The sequence below is a fragment of the Mixophyes fleayi genome, chromosome 1 (assembly GCF_038048845.1).
Source record: "Mixophyes fleayi isolate aMixFle1 chromosome 1, aMixFle1.hap1, whole genome shotgun sequence".
In the NCBI taxonomy this organism is placed as follows: domain Eukaryota; kingdom Metazoa; phylum Chordata; class Amphibia; order Anura; family Limnodynastidae; genus Mixophyes; species Mixophyes fleayi.
The window spans coordinates 437,090,098-437,110,308 of record NC_134402.1 but is presented as its reverse complement, the minus strand read 5'-3'; the positions used below and the strand labels follow the sequence as shown (position 1 = coordinate 437,110,308).

The 20,211-nt window shown below is 44.5% G+C and overlaps 1 protein-coding gene across 5 annotated transcripts in view; it reads right to left on the bottom strand.

Moving 5' to 3' along the window:
- The window catches only part of PDZD2 (PDZ domain containing 2), a 216,374-nt gene that overhangs the window by 57,780 nt on the left and 138,383 nt on the right, over nucleotides 1-20,211 (bottom strand). For all 5 annotated transcript variants that reach the window (XM_075184731.1, XM_075184741.1, XM_075184750.1 and 2 more), the window contains exons 6-10: nucleotides 9,689-9,800; nucleotides 8,009-8,157; nucleotides 4,403-4,522; nucleotides 2,417-2,531; nucleotides 1,554-1,627 (exon numbers count right to left, since the gene is read on the bottom strand). In XM_075184731.1, the coding sequence (XP_075040832.1) occupies nucleotides 1,554-1,627; nucleotides 2,417-2,531; nucleotides 4,403-4,522; nucleotides 8,009-8,157; nucleotides 9,689-9,800 (570 nt within the window). The remainder of the gene's footprint in view (nucleotides 1-1,553; nucleotides 1,628-2,416; nucleotides 2,532-4,402; nucleotides 4,523-8,008; nucleotides 8,158-9,688; nucleotides 9,801-20,211) is intronic.

Sequence of the window (20,211 nt, the reverse complement as noted above, 5' to 3'; positions counted from 1 at the left end):
TCCGCCAATGACGCCTTCTTCCACTCCTTTAGCGCTGAACGCCCTCTGTTGCTACCAGCAGAAGAGTCCGGTTCACAATAAACTAATGGGTCATACACAATTATTCCACAGGGGATAGTCTGCTCCCCCAGTGACATCGACTCTCATATACCTGATAACCTGGGTGGTTGGTGCCCCCATAGGCACTTTTGTGGGGTGTATTTTAATTTTTTTAGTAAAAATGTTCTAGTCCCTGGAATCAGCCAGGACTTTTATAGGATGATAAATGTCAATACAAATATAAGATATTTTATCTGGAATTCTTGAGACTTTAGATTTTACAGGTAAGGGGTTTTTGCTTTATACAGAGCACCATATCTAAACTACATTTTAAAGCTGACCCATGTCTTTCCACACACTGCCCCTGGCAGTCCCCTCTTCATTAAATTGTTTATCGGTGCTAGAGCCGTAACTTAGAATTCTAGAGCCCGGGGCGAGAAAGACAAATGCCGCCCCCCCTAGCCCTCAATTTTAACCAAATGAACCTAAAACATTCCTAAATTGCGCCCCCCTTCAGCATTGCGCCCTGGACGGTCGCACCTCTCGCACAGCCCTAGTTACGGCCCTGATCGGTGCTCCTCACAGTGACTGTTGGAAGAAGAGATCAGTGATTGATGGTCACTGAGCAGCAGCAATTATTTACATGTTTTCCCTCGCTGGCTTTCATTACTTTCTGGATAACAGGTTAAATACCACAAACACAAAGACTCAAGACGCCTGTCTGATACAGTGACATATGGGAGTTCGGAATCGTGGCCTGGTTTCTATAATGCTCCGTACATGTGTAGCAAAAAAGATTAAAAGGCCAGAATTGTTGTTTTAAATGTGACCTTATCTGGGCTCTTTAGGTAATGAATGAGACCAACACTTATCAACTTTAGCTAAATATAGAATGTCTGTCTGTTACCCTTTAGTATAACGGCACCCATTCGATATCCATGTCATACGACCTGGAAGGTCAGAGTGTACAAAAAGGCCAAGATAAGTTATATCTCTACGAAATGGGCTCTGTTAGACAACACACTAGAAGCATTAACAGAGAGAGGATCTATTGTGTGCAGTGCTTTTTTTGTAAGAAAAAAGGTGCCGGAACTCACATCACGTAGTCAATCACTGTACACGCACCCACACACGTCAGTAGTGTAGCGAAACATAACGGTCGCCGCCCGCAGTAAGCTCTCAGCGCACGACCAATCACAAGCTGAGCAGCGCCACAAGCCGAGCAGCGCCATCTCAAGCAGCGGAGACGAAGTACGCGTGCATCGGACTGGACACACAAGCAGCCCGCATGCACCGTTTTAATGATTTTGCCGCCGACCTGCTACGCTCGACAGGGCGATTCAAGGCCACATGGACCAAACATCAAATGTTCTAAAGTTACTTTGAAAACTTGGAAAATCCGTCAAAAAAAAGGTGCCGGAACTCAGTTCTGTGAGTTCTATGACAAAAAAAACCTCTGACTGTGTGTATGTATACAATATATCATTATATAATCCAGCCGACTTCCAGGATACCTTAAAGGTTTGAATAGCTTCTTGGTGGGTCAACCCTTGCAACGACTCTCCGTTAACTTCCAGGATTTCATCTCCTGTTAATAAAACACCGATATTAGTGCTGAAATAATGGGAAAACACAAACAAATATAAAACAGCAAACACGCAGATAAATACGTTTTATTATAACATAACAAGCAGCAAGTAATTAAATTTTAACAGAGAGAAAGTGAGAAAGAAAATTATTGCCATGACAATGGTTAACGTAGGTGGTCTGTGACAAATTATTTTGAAGACATTTCTGATGTGAGCATCACACACAAAGTACAGTGATTGAACGCCTCAGCAGTGCTTTACTCTTATCTAGGTCACATGCTTGACGCTGAAGGGCTTCACGATAAGACAAAAAATTATATATTTGCTTCTCTGATCAGATCTGGAAGGACAGATGAACTTAAAGTCCTCGACTGGAATAAATATGGGAATTATGTAGGTCAGAAGAGACTAGCTGCACTGCTCATACGCTGCAATCTGAATTTACTGAAGCATATTTGCAGTAATTCAAAATAAAGAATTAACTGTGCGATTACTTATATTAGTGTGAGAGTTCCAGGGCAGGGTTGTATTTAGTCAGTAGGCAACCCAGGTGCATGTCGAGGGCACCAGTGCTCAGAGAATTATTTGGTTTCGGTTTAAGCTGTAAAAAATATTGGTGTCGGCAGTGGGATACTGAGACCTGTGCATGCAGGGTGCACAGTGACTCATTTAGGAAGTACAGACATGCAATAACTAAGGCAGAGATATCAGAAGATGGACTGACGATGAGCAAATTAAGATGGTAACGGTGAACATAAAGACAAGTATCACTGTGAATTTATTCATACCTTCTTTTAGTCTCCCGTCTGCAGCTGCGGCTCCGTTTGAGAAAATCGTCTTTACAAAAATTCCCATTCGACCTCTAGCGGAATCCTGACCCCCTACAATGCTGAACCCGAGGCCCTGGTAACAATCAAGAAAGCATTAACACACTTTGCTTATTTTACAGAACTACGTGTTTAAATTAGGTTTTAATTAATCGGGAACTATACCCAAAACATGTTCCTGTCTCACACAACTTTATTGTTTCTGGCTGGGTTATTGAACTGTAGCAAAGATACCAGGGTATATTGCTTGAAAACAGATATAATTTATTTCTGTCCTCTAAACGGAACTACACTAAGAAATATGAGTTTTCAAGAAGCGGTTACCATTTGGGAGGAACAACCTACTTGTCTTGTTACCAGAATAATCTCCTGCACGGTTTGCTCTTTCACACTCACTTATAGAATTATTTTCACTCTGCTCTATATATCCTATATTGTAGGATTAAATAATTTGCTTCCAGAAGAATAAAAACTATAACGATCTAGATTTTGATTTTTTATGTTGGTTCTGTGTGTAAGCAGCGTGAACCTATTTAGGAGCATTACCAGAAACAGTCTGTTAAAACATTTTAAAAAGGGAGGAACATCATGACAAAAAAATGGTCTATAACCATACTTGCCAACTCTCCCTGAATGTCAGGGAGACTCCCTGAAATAGGGGTGATCTCCCTCACTCCCTGAAGAGTCTGGCATTCTCCCTGATGCTGAGCCAGTACAAGACGTGGTTGGCTTCGCCATCTGTGGCATGATGACACAGTTCAGAAATTGTGTCCTATGCCCATGTATTGATGCCTATGGAGGTGGCCATTTTCACGGAGACCAATTTAATCAAAGACTGATAGGTAAGACAACATGACTTCAGTAATGGAGACAGAAATGTAAACAACAGTCTATAGAGATTCATTAGCTGCTTTTCTTTAAGCATAGTTGTCTAGTCTCCCGGAATGTCCGGGATTTCTAGGAGACCTCCCGGTTCTCGCCCCCGCAAAAGATAAGTGTTGGGGTGGGGGGGCCTTAAAGACGCAAATATTCTTTCACCTTTGCCCCGCCCCCTGCTGTAGTTGGCCAAAATTGTAACAATCGTTTAGGGGGTGGGGCCAAAATGATGCGATTCCTCAAGCCCCGCCCCCGGCACGCCCACCTCCCATGGGATCTCTCTCATGCCAACAAGGAAAAATTGGCAAATATGTTTCATAACGATCTATAAAAATATGCTTATTTAATCCAACATTCAGTTGCATTGCATTATCATTATAGCGGTGCCTTTAAGTACTGGGGTATTTATCCACACTATGGTTTATAAATCACTGCTAATCGTTACTATATACCGTCTGCAGGAACCGTCCACATGCACAGAGTCATTAAGAAAAATAAACAATGCAAAGAGCGACTACATTAAACGTGATCAAACTGTAACTGAGTTTTCAATACGTTTGCAAAAGAAAAAACATTCTCCCTACAGGAGACTGTGTAAATACATCAGGGGAAGAGAGTTTGCCAAAACTCCCAAAGTTTCAAATTACAAACAAGAAACAGATATACAGGTATTATCTTTTTTTCTTTTAAAACAAATCTACGTTCTAAAATATTACCAGGCCCCATCGTTCTTCGTCTCATCCTATTTCAGTGACAGTGGTGCTTTTAAGAGCAGAAGTAATGGTGGCGTGATAAATAACTCTAGTGTGACTTGTAAAAACATTTCTTGGAAAGCTGCGCAGAGAGCGTCTCGGTCATTAAGGAGGTCAGGAATTATGAGAGTTACTTTACGGCACGGCAGCTGCGTAGATAACTTATGAGATGTGTAGCACAGGGGCATTTACAAATAAAACTCTGCCGCTCTGAACACTGGTGGGTGGGATTCGAGCTTTGAAGAAGTTACGCGTTCCATTAGAAACCTTTTCTCTGATTAATCTTGCAGAGAAAGCCATTCCCCAGGTACACATTTACCTTCCCTTGGCCTTTCATTAGGACGATATTGGAGATGATGGATGGCTGAGCGAATCTCCAGGGCGACTCCACCTGCGCTGTGCTTAAAGACCTCGCCGTCTTCTTCACAAAAGCGTATTCCTGGTAAGGGAGACAGAGGAGTGTTTTGACATAAAACTAAAACGTTCCCACAGATTCAGGCTGTTAACCTCTTATCAGCAGTACTAGTCACTGTGTAAGAGGAATTAGGAAGAGAAATTGTGTAATTAAAGACAGCAGTTCCCCAAATTTACATATATCATGTCTGTTTGATTCTGCCATCAGTTTGGAAAATAAGTAAATACATGATTACATAGTGTGATTTCCAAATCACCCCCAAATTGGACTAAGTATATTTATTAATTAAAGAAGAGATAGCTTAGTTTTGCTCCTCCATGTCCATTATTGGTTTGACTGCGGATGGCATTAACGGAAAGAATAGCTTGCCAACTTTTATAACCTCAGGTCAGGTGGTAAGAGCAGGAGGTGACGCCATTGCTTCGTAATAACGAGTTTCACGGCATTGCATAGGGAGGGCTAATGACGCTTATTGAGTCATTAAAGCCTTGTCTCTGCTTTGAACCAGGAGGGTGCCGACTCTTCCAAGAGGACTCCCCGAAATTGTGGAGCCTTTCAGAAATTCCAGGAGATTAGGCAAGAAAGATTCAAAATAATTTGAGAACGTGAGCCAGGATTATGGTTAGCCTTGGAAAATTACTTTGTTTAGGTCTAGGCTTAAAATTTGACGTAGGTTCCGATTTAGAACTTGGGCTAATATTAGGGTAATGTTAGAGTTAATATTTAGATTATAAGGTTGAGGCTACTAATTACATTTGGTTTTCCCTTTCTTTTTAATCTGAATATGTTAACTTTACAATTCACATGAAATTTGAAACTAGGGTCTGTCTATGACACCGTTAGGCTGAGATAAAGGTTCTTGGGGCCTCTCTAATCCAGTCTGTATTATGAGTAAATGTAGTGGGCATTATCTGGTGGGCCGAGGGAAGTTCCTCTTTACTGAAACGGCTCTGCTTGGAAGCTTCTCTGAAATTACACAATTTCCTCTAAGAAGCATTTATCAAATAAAAATATCTATAGCAGACTACACACAATTCTAATAACTTACTCTACTTACTAACAAAGAAAAATACTCAGCACTACATACACAATAATATAGTAATGTGTGACTGTCACCTAAACACAACTCTACTATAAAATGATATCAGAACAGACAATACATAACTTAATATCACATTCACTGTATATGTCAGCTGTATAGTTTCTTCTACATTCACTGTTTTACACGTTTTGCATGAAGTCAGCCGTCCTCTAAGCGGCTATGAATGTTCATGAGTAATAATGAGACAGTGATCAGCCCATATACTGGCAGGAGCGCACTCACTGTGCCTCCGAGGAACACCCCCTGTGACATCATTAACCCGCCAGCTTTCAGTACATTGGCTCTGAATAATTACGTGAGAGCTGTGTCACAGGAACTAACACCGACACCAGCAGCTAATTTAAATAATGCTTAAGGCATTTGTGACACAGAGAGGTGTGCGAATGACTATTCTCCATTAAGTTGCTAACAGAGGTACAAAAGCAAATTTATTATACCAGCAGTGGGTAGAGGCGTCAGAGAAATATAGAAAAACGCCTCTGCAGGCCACGTCTGGCACATTTATCATTGAAATGTGCTTTTCTTCTTCGTAACATGAACAAAAGTTTTAAAAATGATAAAGGAGACAGTTCTGAGAGTTGGGAACAGCAACTAAATATTTTTAAAAGACACCAACTTGTTAAAAGGGATGGGTCCCATTGAGGAACCCTATCGGGGACGGGACTGACTAAAGAGCAAGGTGGGTCTAAACGTGGACGAGTTATTTAAGGAATAGGATAGACATTAAGTCAGAAGAAGAAGGATTGTAAAGACAAGACTGTCCCAAGCAGTACAAGACAGACTTGTTGTACTACTTAGCTATTTATCCCGATGCAAGGTTTTAGTATTTTGCCTAAATTCCTCATTGCAATGCACCACTTACATAGAGGCGTCCAGGATGATTGAACATGAGGCAAAGAAAGACAAGTCCGAGTAAGAAATTAATTAGTGAGAATTTGCGATATCACAGCAAATAACTAGAAATCAATATATAATTTATCCATGAAGCTTAACGTATTATTGACAATTAAAGATGTAAAAATATTAAAGCAAGAAATGTAAAAACGTTACAAAATTGGTGGATACTCCGGGAAATGTGAACAAGAGTCGCTACGATATTGATCAGCTGACTAAGCGCTGTAATTCCTCATGAGAGCCGCTTGTTCGACGATACATCTGGTTATACATCTAAGTAACATGTGATCACGTGACAATTTCCATGGTCAATTCGGTAATTTCAAACCAGATTGACCTGAAATCACCACATTTTAGTTCCTGAAAATGATTATTTTGGTCTGTTCCAAACTTAATTTTGATCCAGGATGGAACAAGCGGTGGGATAATGACCACATCAGACTCTATGCGTTCGTTAGCTGACAGAAAACACTGCCTCTCCCCCCATAGGATACACGTTTATCTGTATGAATATGGTCTTCATGTGTGCAGCCAAACTGAACATTTTTTTCAATGGCGTTTTTTTTAGTGGTGACGCCAAAGAACTGAATTACCGTGTTAATTTCCATATTTATAGCACACATTAGGTGGTTGATTGTTAATAGAAATAAATAAACACGTTACATCAATTAATTTACTGATATAACAGCCTGCATAGGGGAAGACGCTTCAAAAGAAAATTTTAGAGACCGACCCAGGATCTAAATCTTTAGAGTCCATAATTACAAAGTCATAATATTCCATTCACTTCCTGCTAAACCCAGTTACGGGGATCCAGACAAAGAACAAATTTCCAAATTTGCCAAATCTGAGAGGAAAATTACTTGTAAACTCAAAAAATAACTTGTATTACACTGTGGACAGCATGGTGGCTCAGTGGTTAGGACTTCTGCCTCAAAGCACTAGGGTCATGAGTTTGATTCCCAACTTATCTGTGTGGAGTTTGTATGTTCTCCTCGTGTTTGCGTGGGTTTCCTCCGGGTGCTCCGGTTTCCTCCCACACTCCAACAACATACTGGTAGGTTAATTGGCTGCTATTAAATTGACCTTAGTCTCTCTCATTCTATGTGTATGTATGTTAGGGAATTTAGACTGCAAGCTCCAATGGGGCAGGGACTGATGTGAGTGAGTTTTCTGTACACTGCTGGGAAATTAGTAGCAATATATAAATAGCTGATGATGATGATGAGGAAAACATGTTATATTACACTGTGTATCAACATTCTGGCATTAATTTCAGCAATCTTGTGTCAATTGAGATAAAAAAAAAAAAAAAAAAAAGATGACATTAATATGTAACAGGAAATTTCAAGACACCAAAATATAACATCAGTTTGTGAGCAATTGAGGATCATCTAGAGAATAAGAAACAGGAAGATAAACTTGTTATGTAATTACACTTTTGGCTTTAACCTACACTAAATAAATAATAGTCAATGGTCATACATTATTTTATTGCAGCATAGATTCCTAACCTGACGGGACCCTGTTGAGTCCAGCTGCTGCGGTAGTGAATGTTTTCGACCCCCGCGTGGTATTTTGTCTCCTTTCTCAATATAAGTGTCTCCGTTAGCCACCGCCAGCTCGTCATCTTCACCTACTGACTCCAAGCGGCTGCCGCTCCCTACGTACAGGGTCATCAGATCACAAGTACATAGTTAGAGGATGGTCTCATTATAGCAACAAGCATGACATTATAGCAGTATAATAATATTTACACATTACATAGATATATATATATATATTTGCCTACTTTTGAAGGCAGCTGTCCGGGAGGGGGTCCCAAGGGGGACGTGGCCACGCGTGGCGCGCCGTTAGGCTCCGCCCGTCAATCTCGTGCAATTTTAGCCAATCGCAGCAAGGGGCGGGGCCACAATGGCGCGTTTAGCCCCGCCCCCCGACAGCTGGATCCGGGTTTTTTGCCAGCACTATCGGGAGTCTGGGAGAACTCCCAAAAATTCGGGATTCTCCCGTACATTCCGGGAGAGTAGGCAGCTATGATTTATACATACATACATACATATATATATATATATATATATATATATATTGTTTTTTTTATTTTATTTTATTTTTGTCCAAAAGGTAACCACTGACAAAAGCCATCCTCTTTCTGGCCTACATTCTGTGTAAACGGTTATTTGGTATTTTGCAGTAAGGAGAAGGATACAATCTAAGGTATCGGTTGTGACGAGGGACCCGCCCTGTTCCATGAAGGGCTACGTACTATGGGAGGATCGCTGTAGGTGAATATTCTCTAAAATGGAATCTGACCCTCGATTAGGTATTTATACAATATATGTGACCTACATATTAAAAACGTGACCTTTACAATAATATCTTCTTGGCATCGATCCCACTGCAAACTTGTATTGGCGGCTAACTTATGTTATGTATTGTCCTTTTCTTTTGTCTAGTTTGTTTTTCTATACTTTTTTTTTTTTGTATGTATCAAAACCAATAAAAAATTTACTTGATTTAAAACAAACTTGATCTTTACGGAATTCAATCATTTAAGTTATGAAATTAGAACATTTGTGCAGTAGTCAAATTCATAGCAAAATTGATCCAATCCTTAGATGTTATTATTTTCTATGCTTTGTGAGAAAAAAAATGAAAGAGTGGGTTCCCCCAGAACCTTGTCCTCTCTCTCTCTCTCTCTCTCGAGTATTGGATTTAAAGCTCTGTATGTGGGATGTTCCGGACAGGCTGTCTCCAGCTTACATAGCAGGACAGCTGTGATATATAGATGAAGGCACCATAGGAGGTGGCTCTAACTCTGATAACCAGACTTCCGAGTTGAGCTTTTCATACTTCTACTATGTTCGCTCTTGGCCTCATTTCCTCTACACATCTCTAAAGTGCAAATTAGGTGCATTTGTTGGGTAGCCGCACATCTTGTGGTTCATAAATTAACTTTCTGAGCCTGTCAGCAATGTGTTTCCATATTACTCCCAAGGACTATAGGCTGCTGATCATTAAAAACTCTGGGGCCAATATGTACCAGTGATAGCACAGATGTACAGACACCCACCACATGTAACTCTCATTGATCTTAAAAAGATTTTTATTAAGAAATCTTGTTTGTGGAATGTGGTGAAAAATGCCCCAAATGGCCCGATACCCGACTTCATGCCCGACCGGCAGCGGATTACCTTGTGATCGACTTCGGTACTTCAGAAGACTGTTGCCTAAAGTTGGACTGCGACAACTTCCTTTGGGATCGTCCGCCAACGATTTCTCTTCAAAGTTGTCAGTTTCCGTCACCTTTAAATAGAGGGAAATGCAAATATTGAATTACTGACACAGTTAGATGAGAGGTCGGAAGCTAGGCCCCATTAAACGTAAAATAATGATATGAAACAATTATTGTATAAATAAAAATATTATATTCAGCCTTTACCCAAACAGAATACCGAGACATCAAAAGAGATTATTAACGGTAAGAAACATTGTGAGGGATGTTCTGGATGGACAAAGAACTCTTATCATACCCGTCCCCATATAAGTTCTCACAGTGATACAACAGGGAAAAAACAGTGGAGGAAGTTAAATGGAAATCCTTTCCATTTAACTTTAGTCTTTACATTTAAATATACTTTGATACTTTACATTAATGACATTTTTTTCTAGTCAGCATAATTTGTTTTAATTTTATTAATTTTTTTCCCTCCATTTTCCACTTAGTTTATGCTGACGAAAACAGGACTTTGAACCTTTTTTTCCCTTTTATAATACATATTGTTTTTGAAGTTCAGCGGGTTCTGAAATAAAGATATATACGGTTGCTTCATATATAAACCCCACCGTGTAAGGAATTTTGGGGTATACCTCCATGCAATGCCATATATGTTGTTTATTATATCTGTATTGCAAATGAAAGGTGTTTAAGAGGAAGCTGCATGCTACCATATATATCTATTAAAGTCATTCCCATATTCCAAGTCACCGACTAGAATCAATATACTAGATTGTCAACAGCAATACATGCAGCAATTAGGTTTTTCTTCTCTCTAAAATAAATGTAGGTCAGCATTACCCAATCTGAAAAATACCCAATTATCACACTTAGGAATAGATATATCTCAGGGTGGATTCATTTTTGGGGCTTAATTTCCCTTTTATATTGACACACAAATTTTATATACAATGCATATATATCAGGCAGATGAAGTGTCATCTATGTTCAGCAGTTTGTGTCTCCCACCATGCTCCAGTCATTTTAAACAAGACATTATAGAGAGCCTGGGTGTCAGCAATCTCTTCCTGTAAGAAATTTCCATCAGTTTCTCCAAGATTCCATTCATTACACTGATGTGTTTTTTTTTACAAACTCTCTCTTAGTTTACAGCAGTTTATCAATTTAAACTCCATGGACTAATACTAGATACTAATGCACAGTAAAAGAAAACAAAAACCTGTTACTTTCCTCATCACAAACAATTACAGTGCGCTCGTCATCCACACACGGTGGAGGCAGCCATGTTGTCTGATGAATTATATTCATGAGAAGGCAGCCAATCAATTCACTAGGAACTAGTGACATCACTGAGGCTATATCTGTCCACTTTAACAATCCATAAACTGGTCTATATATTGCTCCACAAAATAAATATTTATCTTATCTATATATTTGTACATTGAGTGCTTATTTACTTTAAAACTGCTCAATGACATTGGAAAGAAGACAGTGTTTCTATATATAATACACATACTAGGCTACCCTATGCAGACCCTGCCTCCCTCCCTTCTGGCATGGGCGGGGCCTTGACGCAATGCAGAGCAGACCGCGGCATCATGACCACTGCTTGGCACATCTTGGGGGGGGGGGGGGGGGGGTGATGCAAAAACGTGACAACTAGAGATACTCACTGACCCCCGTGAACTGGTTTTGAATCTGGATTAGCTTTGTGTTTTGATAAAACCACCCTCGCGTGTTTTGTTTTTTTTAGAAAAAAATGCGAAAATATGCTAAAATCACATAATTTTGCTCTTTTTTTGTTCCAACATTATTATTACCTCAATAACATTCATTTCAAGTCATTTTTAGTCAATTTTGACCACCTCACAAGTCACAATATTATTTTCATACACTTTCAAACAAATACTGCAGCGACCTGGCTGGATGGTAAGCGACAGAGCAAAGACACAAACACACGGCAGTTCCTAGCACATCTAGGAAACATTGGCACACAGCAGTGGCAGAAAAGAAAAATGGGGGTCCGCCCTCCCTCCCACCCCTCGCTATGTTGGATCTTAAAAAGGAATTCAAAACTCGAGAGATCCGACGACGTCACAATGACGTTTGGCCTCTTTTTCAATTCCGAAAGTGCAAGAAAGTACCAAGCCGGCTCGGTACTCGGATCCCCTAAGTTCGGGTGTGTTTGGTTCTCGAGGAACCGAGCCTGAGCAGCTCTAGTGACAACACACAAGGAAAACCTGTGTATTGTCAGTAATAATGTATACCCTCCCAAACGTCCTGATTTAGGCGGGACAGTCCCAATCGGACGGCTCTGTCCCGCTATCCCGATCGGGACAGCTTTGTGACTGGTTCGATCTTCCATAACTATCAAGTACTATTTGCAGTTTAGTGCATTTAAACATCTTAATCTTACTTCACTCTGCCTGGAGCACAGTTGAAGAATGTGTTTGAAATACTGCTCGTTATGAAGTATAGATATATATACTTTTACAGTTTGTGGAGGAAACTGTATTTTATAGGGCTGAGGCAGTTTTTCACACAGGCATCTCTTTCATGCTTCCTAGTGCTTAAACATATGGTCATACTTATGTAAAAAGGTTATTACTGGGGTTAGACAAAAGTTTTCCACTGAAACATTCCAGATTGTCAACTGCTCATCAGTTTATCTGCCTAAAAATACTATTAATATTTCAAACACCTAGAACTGAATATTTATGTGCAGCTGATACTTGGATTGAACATTTTAATTAAAATTATTGATATATCAAACTGAAAAAACTTTCCCCCCTTATTCAGAGATCTGTGTAGATAGAATGTGGGCAACAGGTTAAGGACGGGGCATCAATGGTCTTCATGGAAACCACACTAATGCCATCCTGATAAGTAGGGACACTGTCCATCAACACATTCATGAAACCGGCGAAACAGGGAATGGACGGATGCAGCTGGAGAAGACCATTATCACACAGTCAGACTCTCAGGGAGACTGGTGTAAAAATCAATGTGGAGATAAATGCAGAACATTAAAAGACTAAGGGCGTCAGAGGGTTAGGGGTAAAAGTACAGCTAGAAAGTGCAAAACCAAAGGTCATATACAGCAGCAGGCTAGGAGTGTGATCATACTACATTGGGTACATGACACCACCCCTGGGGTGTGCCTATAGCTTACAAAGAGCTAGACAGCCCCCAAATCCATCCCTCAAAAACGCTTTGAATTTCTGAGTGCACCTGCCACTGGTGTGGGGGACGTCCCCCCCAACCTCCCAGGAACCTGTACAGGGGTCCCATAGGGGCTTGAAGGGGAGGTCTGAGTGACATGTGGGGAGCGTGCGGGGAGGCGTGAGTGACGTGTGGGGAGCGTGCGGGGAGGCGTGAGTGACATGGGAGGAACGTGCAGGGAGGCGTGAGTGACATGGGAGGAGCGTGCGGGGAGGCGTGAGTGACATGGGAGGAGTGTGCGGGGAGGCGTGAGTGATATGGGAGGAGCGAGTGGAGTGGGGAGGCGTGAGTGATATGGGAGGAGCGAGCGGGGAGGTGTGAGTGATATGGGAGGAGCGAGTGGAGCGGGGAGGCGTGAGTCACATGGGAGGAGCGAGCGGGGAGGCGTGAGTGACATGGGAGGAGCGAGCGGGGAGGCGTGAGTGACATGGGAGGAGCGAGCGGGGAGGCGTGAGTGACATGGGAGGAGCGAGCGGGGAGGCGTGAGTGACATGGGAGGAGCGAGCGGGGAGGCGTGAGTGACATGGGAGGAGCGAGCGGGGAGGCGTGAGTGACATGGGAGGAGCGTGCGGGGAGGCGTGAGTCACATGGGAGGAGCGAGGGGGGAGGCGTGAGTGACATGGGAGGAGCGTGCGGGGAGGCGTGAGTGACATGGGAGGAGCGAGCGGGGAGGCGTGAGTGACATGGGAGGAGCGAGTGGGGAGGCGTGAGTGACATGGGAGGAGCGTGCGGGGAGGCGTGAGTGACATGGGGGGAGCGTGCGGGGAGGCGTGAGTGACATGTGGGGAGCGTGCGGGGAGGCGTGAGTGACATGGGAGGAGCGTGCGGGGAGGCGTGAGTGACATGTGGGGAGTGTGCGGGGAGGCGTGAGTGACATGTGGGGAGGTGTGAATGACATGTGGGGAGGCATGAGTGACATGTGGGGAGCGTGCGGGGAGGCGTGAGTGACATGTGGGGAGCGTGCGGGGAGGCGTGAGTGACATGTGGGGAGTGTGTGGAGAGGTGTGAGTGACATGGGAGGAGCGAGCGGGGAGGCGTGAGTGACATGGGAGGAGCGAGCGGGGAGGCGTGAGTGACATGGGAGGAGCGAGCGGGGAGGCGTGAGTGACATGGGAGGAGCGTGCGGGGAGGCGTGAGTGACATGTGGGGAGGCGTGAATGACATGTGGGGAGGCATGAGTGACATGTGGGGAGCGTGCGGGGAGGCGTGAGTGACACGTGGGGAGGTGTGAATGACATGTGGGGAGGCATGAGTGACATGTGGGGAGCGTGCGGGGAGGCGTGAGTGACATGTGGGGAGCGTGCGGGGAGGCGTGAGTGACATGTGGGGAGTGTGTGGAGAGGTGTGAGTGACATGTGGGGAGGTGTGAGTGACATGGGAGGAGCGTGCGGGGAGGCGTGAGTGACATGTGGGGAGGTGTGAGTGACATGGGAGGAGCGTGCGGGGAGGCGTGAGTGACATGTGGGGAGCGTGCGGGGAGGCATGAGTGACATGTGGGGAGCGTGCGGGGAGGTGTGAGTGACATGTGGGGAGCGTGCGGGGAGGCGTGAGTGACATGGGGGGGAGCGTGCGGGGAGGCGTGAGTGACATGTGGGGAGCGTGCGGGGAGGCGTGAGTGACATGGGAGGAGCGTGCGGGGAGGCGTGAGTGACATGTGGGGAGTGTGTGGAGAGGTGTGAGTGACATGTGGGGAAGTGTGAGTGACATGTGGGGAGCGTGCGGGGAGGTGTGAGTGACATGGGAGGAGCGTGCGGGGAGGCGTGAGTGACATGTGGGGAGCGTGCGGGGAGGCGTGAGTGACATGTGGGGAGCGTGCGGGGAGGCGTGAGTGACATGGGAGGAGCGTGCGGGGAGGCGTGAGTGACATGTGGGGAGTGTGTGGAGAGGTGTGAGTGACATGTGGGGAGTGTGCGGGGAGGTGTGAGTGACATGTGGGGAGCGTGCGGGGAGGTGTGAGTGACATGGGAGGAGCGTGCGGGGAGGCGTGAGTGACATGTGGGGAGCGTGCGGGGAGGCGTGAGTGACATGTGGGGAGCGTGCGGGGAGGCGTGAGTGACATGGGAGGAGCGTGCGGGGAGGCGTGAGTGACATGTGGGGAGTGTGTGGAGAGGTGTGAGTGACATGTGGGGAGGTGTGAGTGACATGTGGGGAGCGTGCGGGGAGGTGTGAGTGACATGGGAGGAGCGTGCGGGGAGGCGTGAGTGACATGTGGGGAGCGTGCGGGGAGGCGTGAGTGACATGTGGGGAGTGTGTGGAGAGGTGTGAGTGACATGTGGGGAGGTGTGAATGACATGTGGGGAGGCGTGAGTCACATGGGAGGAGCGAGGGGGAGGCGTGAGTGACATGGGAGGAGCGTGCGGGGAGGCGTGAGTGACATGGGAGGAGCGAGCGGGGAGGCGTGAGTGACATGTGGGGAGGCGTGAGTCACATGGGAGGAGCGAGGGGGAGGCGTGAGTGACATGGGAGGAGCGAGCGGGGAGGCGTGAGTGACATGGGAGGAGCGAGCGGGGAGGCGTGAGTGACATGGGAGGAGCGAGCGGGGAGGCGTGAGTGACATGGGAGGAGCGAGCGGGGAGGCGTGAGTGACATGGGAGGAGCGTGCGGGGAGGCGTGAGTGACATGTGGGGAGGCGTGAATGACATGTGGGGAGGCATGAGTGACATGTGGGGAGCGTGCGGGGAGGCGTGAGTGACATGTGGGGAGGCGTGAGTGACATGGGAGGAGCGTGCGGGGAGACGTGAGTGACATGTGGGGAGCGTGCGGGGAGGCGTGAGTGACATGTGGGGAGGCGTGAGTGACATGGGAGGAGCGTGCGGGGAGACGTGAGTGACATGTGGGTAGGCGTGAGTGACATGGGAGGAGCGTGCGGGGAGGCGTGAGTGACATGTGGGGAGCGTGCGGGGAGGCGTGAGTGACATGTGGGGAGGTGTGAATGACATGTGGGGAGGCATGAGTGACATGTGGGGAGCGTGCGGGGAGGCGTGAGTGACATGTGGGGAGCGTGCGGGGAGGCGTGAGTGACATGTGGGGAGTGTGTGGAGAGGTGTGAGTGACATGTGGGGAGTGTGTGGAGAGGTGTGAGTGACATGTGGGGAGGTGTGAATGACATGTGGGGAGGCGTGAGTGACATGTGGGGAGCGTGCGGGGAGGCGTGAGTGACATGTGGGGAGTGTGTGGAGAGGTGTGAGTGACATGTGGGGAGTGTGTGGAGAGGTGTGAGTGACATGTGGGGAGGTGTGAATGACATGTGGGGAGGCGTGAGTGACATGCGGGGAGGCGTGAGTGACATGGGAGGAGCGTGCGGGGAGGCATGAGTGACATGCGGGGAGGCGTGAGTGACATGCGGGGAGACGTGAGTGACATGCGGGGAGACGTGAGTGACATGCGGGGAGGCGTGAGTGACATGCGGGGAGGCGTGAGTGACATGCGGGGAGGCATGAGTGACATGCGGGGAGGCGTGAGTGACATGCGGGGAGACGTGAGTGACATGCGGGGAGGCGTGAGTGACATGCGGGAAGGTGTGAGTGACATGCGGGGAGGCATGAGTGACATGCGGGGAGGCGTGAGTGACATGCGGGGAGACGTGAGTGACATGCGGGGAGGCGTGAGTGACATGCGGGAAGGCGTGAGTGACATGCGGGGAGGCGTGAGTGACATGCGGGGAGGCGTGAGTGACATGCGGGGAGGCGTGAGTGACATGCGGGGAGGCGTGAGTGACATGCGGGGAGGCGTGAGTGACATGCGGGGAGGCGTGAGTGACATGCGGGGAGGCGTGAGTGACATGTGGGGAGGCGTGAGTGACAAGTGGTGAGGTCTGACTGGCATGTAAGTAGCATGTGAGGAGGTCGGAGTGGCATGTGTGAGGTTAAAGCGTCACATCACTGGTCTAGTGCAAATATCTTGCTCTTATTTCAAATTACTGACACTGAGGAGATGACACTGTGGTGGATGACCAGTGTATGCAGAGAGCTCTTCACAACAAGGTACTTGTTAGATGCACACTGCTAGAGAGTGTACCTAAACTACAATCACAGACAAGACAAGACTGATATTTGAAAAACAGACCCTTTGCCTCTTCTTTTCACATGAACCCCCCAAAATATCCACAAAGGTGAACTTAGCCTTTATAGTTTATTTGGAAGGCCTGTTTTAAGTTAACATAGACTACATTAGTTCTCTACCCTGAATAGTTAAGAATATTGCAGCTTGTTGTCTGTATTCTGTCAGTGACATGCTTGGCAATAAAACCCTAATTGGAATGGATAATCTTTGCTTGAATATTTTGAAACACAGCACATTGATTAGCATGACAAATAGCTGGTCATGAGATATGATTAAAACAACATTTTTTTTAACAATAGACACGCACCACTTTTGCCAAAACGGAATTTGTTTCCTTCAAATAACAGAAAGAAATGTCTTTTAATTATCTTTTTTTTTTTTTCAAAGTAATCCTGTAGGTCTTGTTGGCTAATGCTCATCAGCAACAATTCACAGGGTCTTGAAGGTTCCATCCTGTTGTATTGTGAATTTATTCTGCAAGTATGCCAAAAAGTACATTGTCCCAGTTGTCTTGCAGGAAGTTTCCTGCAGTTCCGAGTCTCTCCCAGCTCATCCTTGCTGCGGATGACATGAGAATTCTGTATAGATACTGACCTGACAGCGGCCGTATAAATGCCTCACTCGGGGAAAGGCCAGCTGTTCAGTTGAAGATGTAAACATTGGTTGTATTAGCTACATGGTGATCGCTGAGCTTTAATTTATTTAAACTCCGACTCTTTACATGGATCTAGGTGTTCAGATTTTCATATCTGGGTTAAGATCCACATTGACATCAACTCACTTCCACCACAATAAGTCACAGTCTGCGCAGGCAGGTGTAATGTAGCCTTCTCCATTAGAAGCTAGTATACGATAAGAAAAATCCCATTGGTTACCTAGCCTGGAGCCCTGGGAATGTGAACCAATGGGGAGATGACACTGATTTTGTGCACAACGTTGGGCAATTGTGATTAACTGCCCCTTCGTTGCAATCTTTTTTTTTTTTTATCACCGAATAAAAAAATTGTTCTTCTCCCCATGAATTTCAAGACGGCAGCCATCGGAAAATAATATACACAGAGAGTGCCTAATAATGCAATATGTTGAACACAACTACATCACGTGCAAGGATATAAATAGTGCGCACCAAATATATAAACATTAGAGTTGACCTCATCATACGTTTGGCTCATCTAAGTAGATCTCTTTTCCTTGTGTGGATGTTCCAGCCAACAAACAAACAAAACAGGAAATAATCTCCATACAGTGTAGTACAATCAATACTTTAATACATCCTTTAAAATTGCACATAATCCTTTACATGATTTCATTTATGTGCAATTTTAAAAGATATATTAACGTATTGATTTTAACACACTACATATAGATTATTATTTCCTGTTCTGTTTGTTTGTTTGTATTGTTAAGAGTTTAAAAATGGACAAAATTTATTTGAAAATTTAAAACAATATATTTGAAAACTTTCAAGTATTATTTTTTTTTTTTTAAAAAAATGATTTTGTTATTTTGACTGTGATGGTTGTGACAACAGAACAGGTATCATAAGTACCACCACAATACTTCCTCATGCAAAGCTAGTATTATCGCCAGTGATAATAATGGTATCTCCAGCGACAAGTCTTTTGATAAATGGGACAAACCTAAAAATGTGCCCTATCCCCACCCATTTTCATACCCCTTACATAAATATGCCCCTAAATGTTTGTATCTGTACTGCTAAGACAGTATCTAAAAAAAGCCACTCATTCTGGGATGTATAAGGAGCCCAAAGTTGACCAATACCATAATGTGCCAGTGTCAAATAATTACTAGTGACCTTTTCGAACACTCAAAATCCCATCAGATGTTGACGGAGCTGGAAAGTCTTGTCAGACAAAGGCTCAGAAGGCACGGAACATATTGCAATTGCGATTGTCCAGCCCAACTGAAGATTTGACATACTGATTAGAGTTATTATTTTTTTTTAGAGCCAAATCTAACATAGATCTGGAATCGGGCAATTCAGCCCAACAATCCAATCACTGTGCTCAGCCGACTTAAGAGTAGCATTAACCAATCCGTTCTAAACTAGAACTGCCAAGGTACTGATGAGGATCAGGGGCGTACGCAGGGGGGGTTTCTGGTTCTCCAGAAACCCCTCCCCTCCGCAAAGCAATGGGCACAAATGTATAAACATGCTAAACATTGTCCCTTTCTACAGCACCGCCGCGGACGCTTCTTTGACAGCGCCGCGGCTGCTGTACAATCCAGCATCGCCGAAATGGAGTTGCTGCGCATGTGTGCCCGCAGCAGCTCCTCCCAGGCATTGGATCACTGGCTGCCCTGCTGAACGGTGAGTCCCAGGGACACTGGGCTTATATGGAAAATGATATAGATAAATAGGTCTGTTACTTGTCGAGGCATATAAGTGCATTTATTAGTTATTGGGTTATGGGGTGAAGCCAGATACTGCCCACAACCAATCTTGTATATTGTTTTACCCTTGATTCATAGACCCAAGACTCCATTTCTGGTGAGCCTGCAGGGTTGAAATGCAGAGCTGTGTGATATATATATATATATATATATATAGTATTCTAGGATCTTCTAACTTATTTATCCTCACTAAAGTAATTACTGGAGCCTGCCTATAAGCTTTAATTAGTTTGCATATATTTTTCAAGATTTAATATACCAGGCAGGCTTTGATTTTTACTTTAATAATGAGTAATGAAAAAGGGTATCCTATAATATATTGGTTATCATCATCAGTTATTTATATAGCATCACCAATTTTGCAGCGCTGTACAGAGAACTCACTCACATCAGTCTCTGCCCCATTGGAGCTTACAGTCTAAATTCCCTAACATACACACACAGACCAAGAGAGACTAGTGTCAATAGCAGCCAACCTACTAGTACATTTTTGTAGTGTGATAGGAATCCCACGAAAACACATGGAGAACATACGAACTGCACAGAGATAAGGCCACGGTTTGGGAATTGACTGCATGACCCCAGTGCTGTGAGGCAGAAGTGCTAATCACTAAGCCACCATGCTGCCCTAACATTATATATATTGCATATATGTTTGTAATACAGTCCAAACGTGTGTCATGGTATCAATTTATTTTGTTTATTTTTGTTGTTGTTCATTTTTTTTATGTGCGTTAGCAATGTTAGTTTTAATGTGCGGTATCATTGCTAGTTTTAATG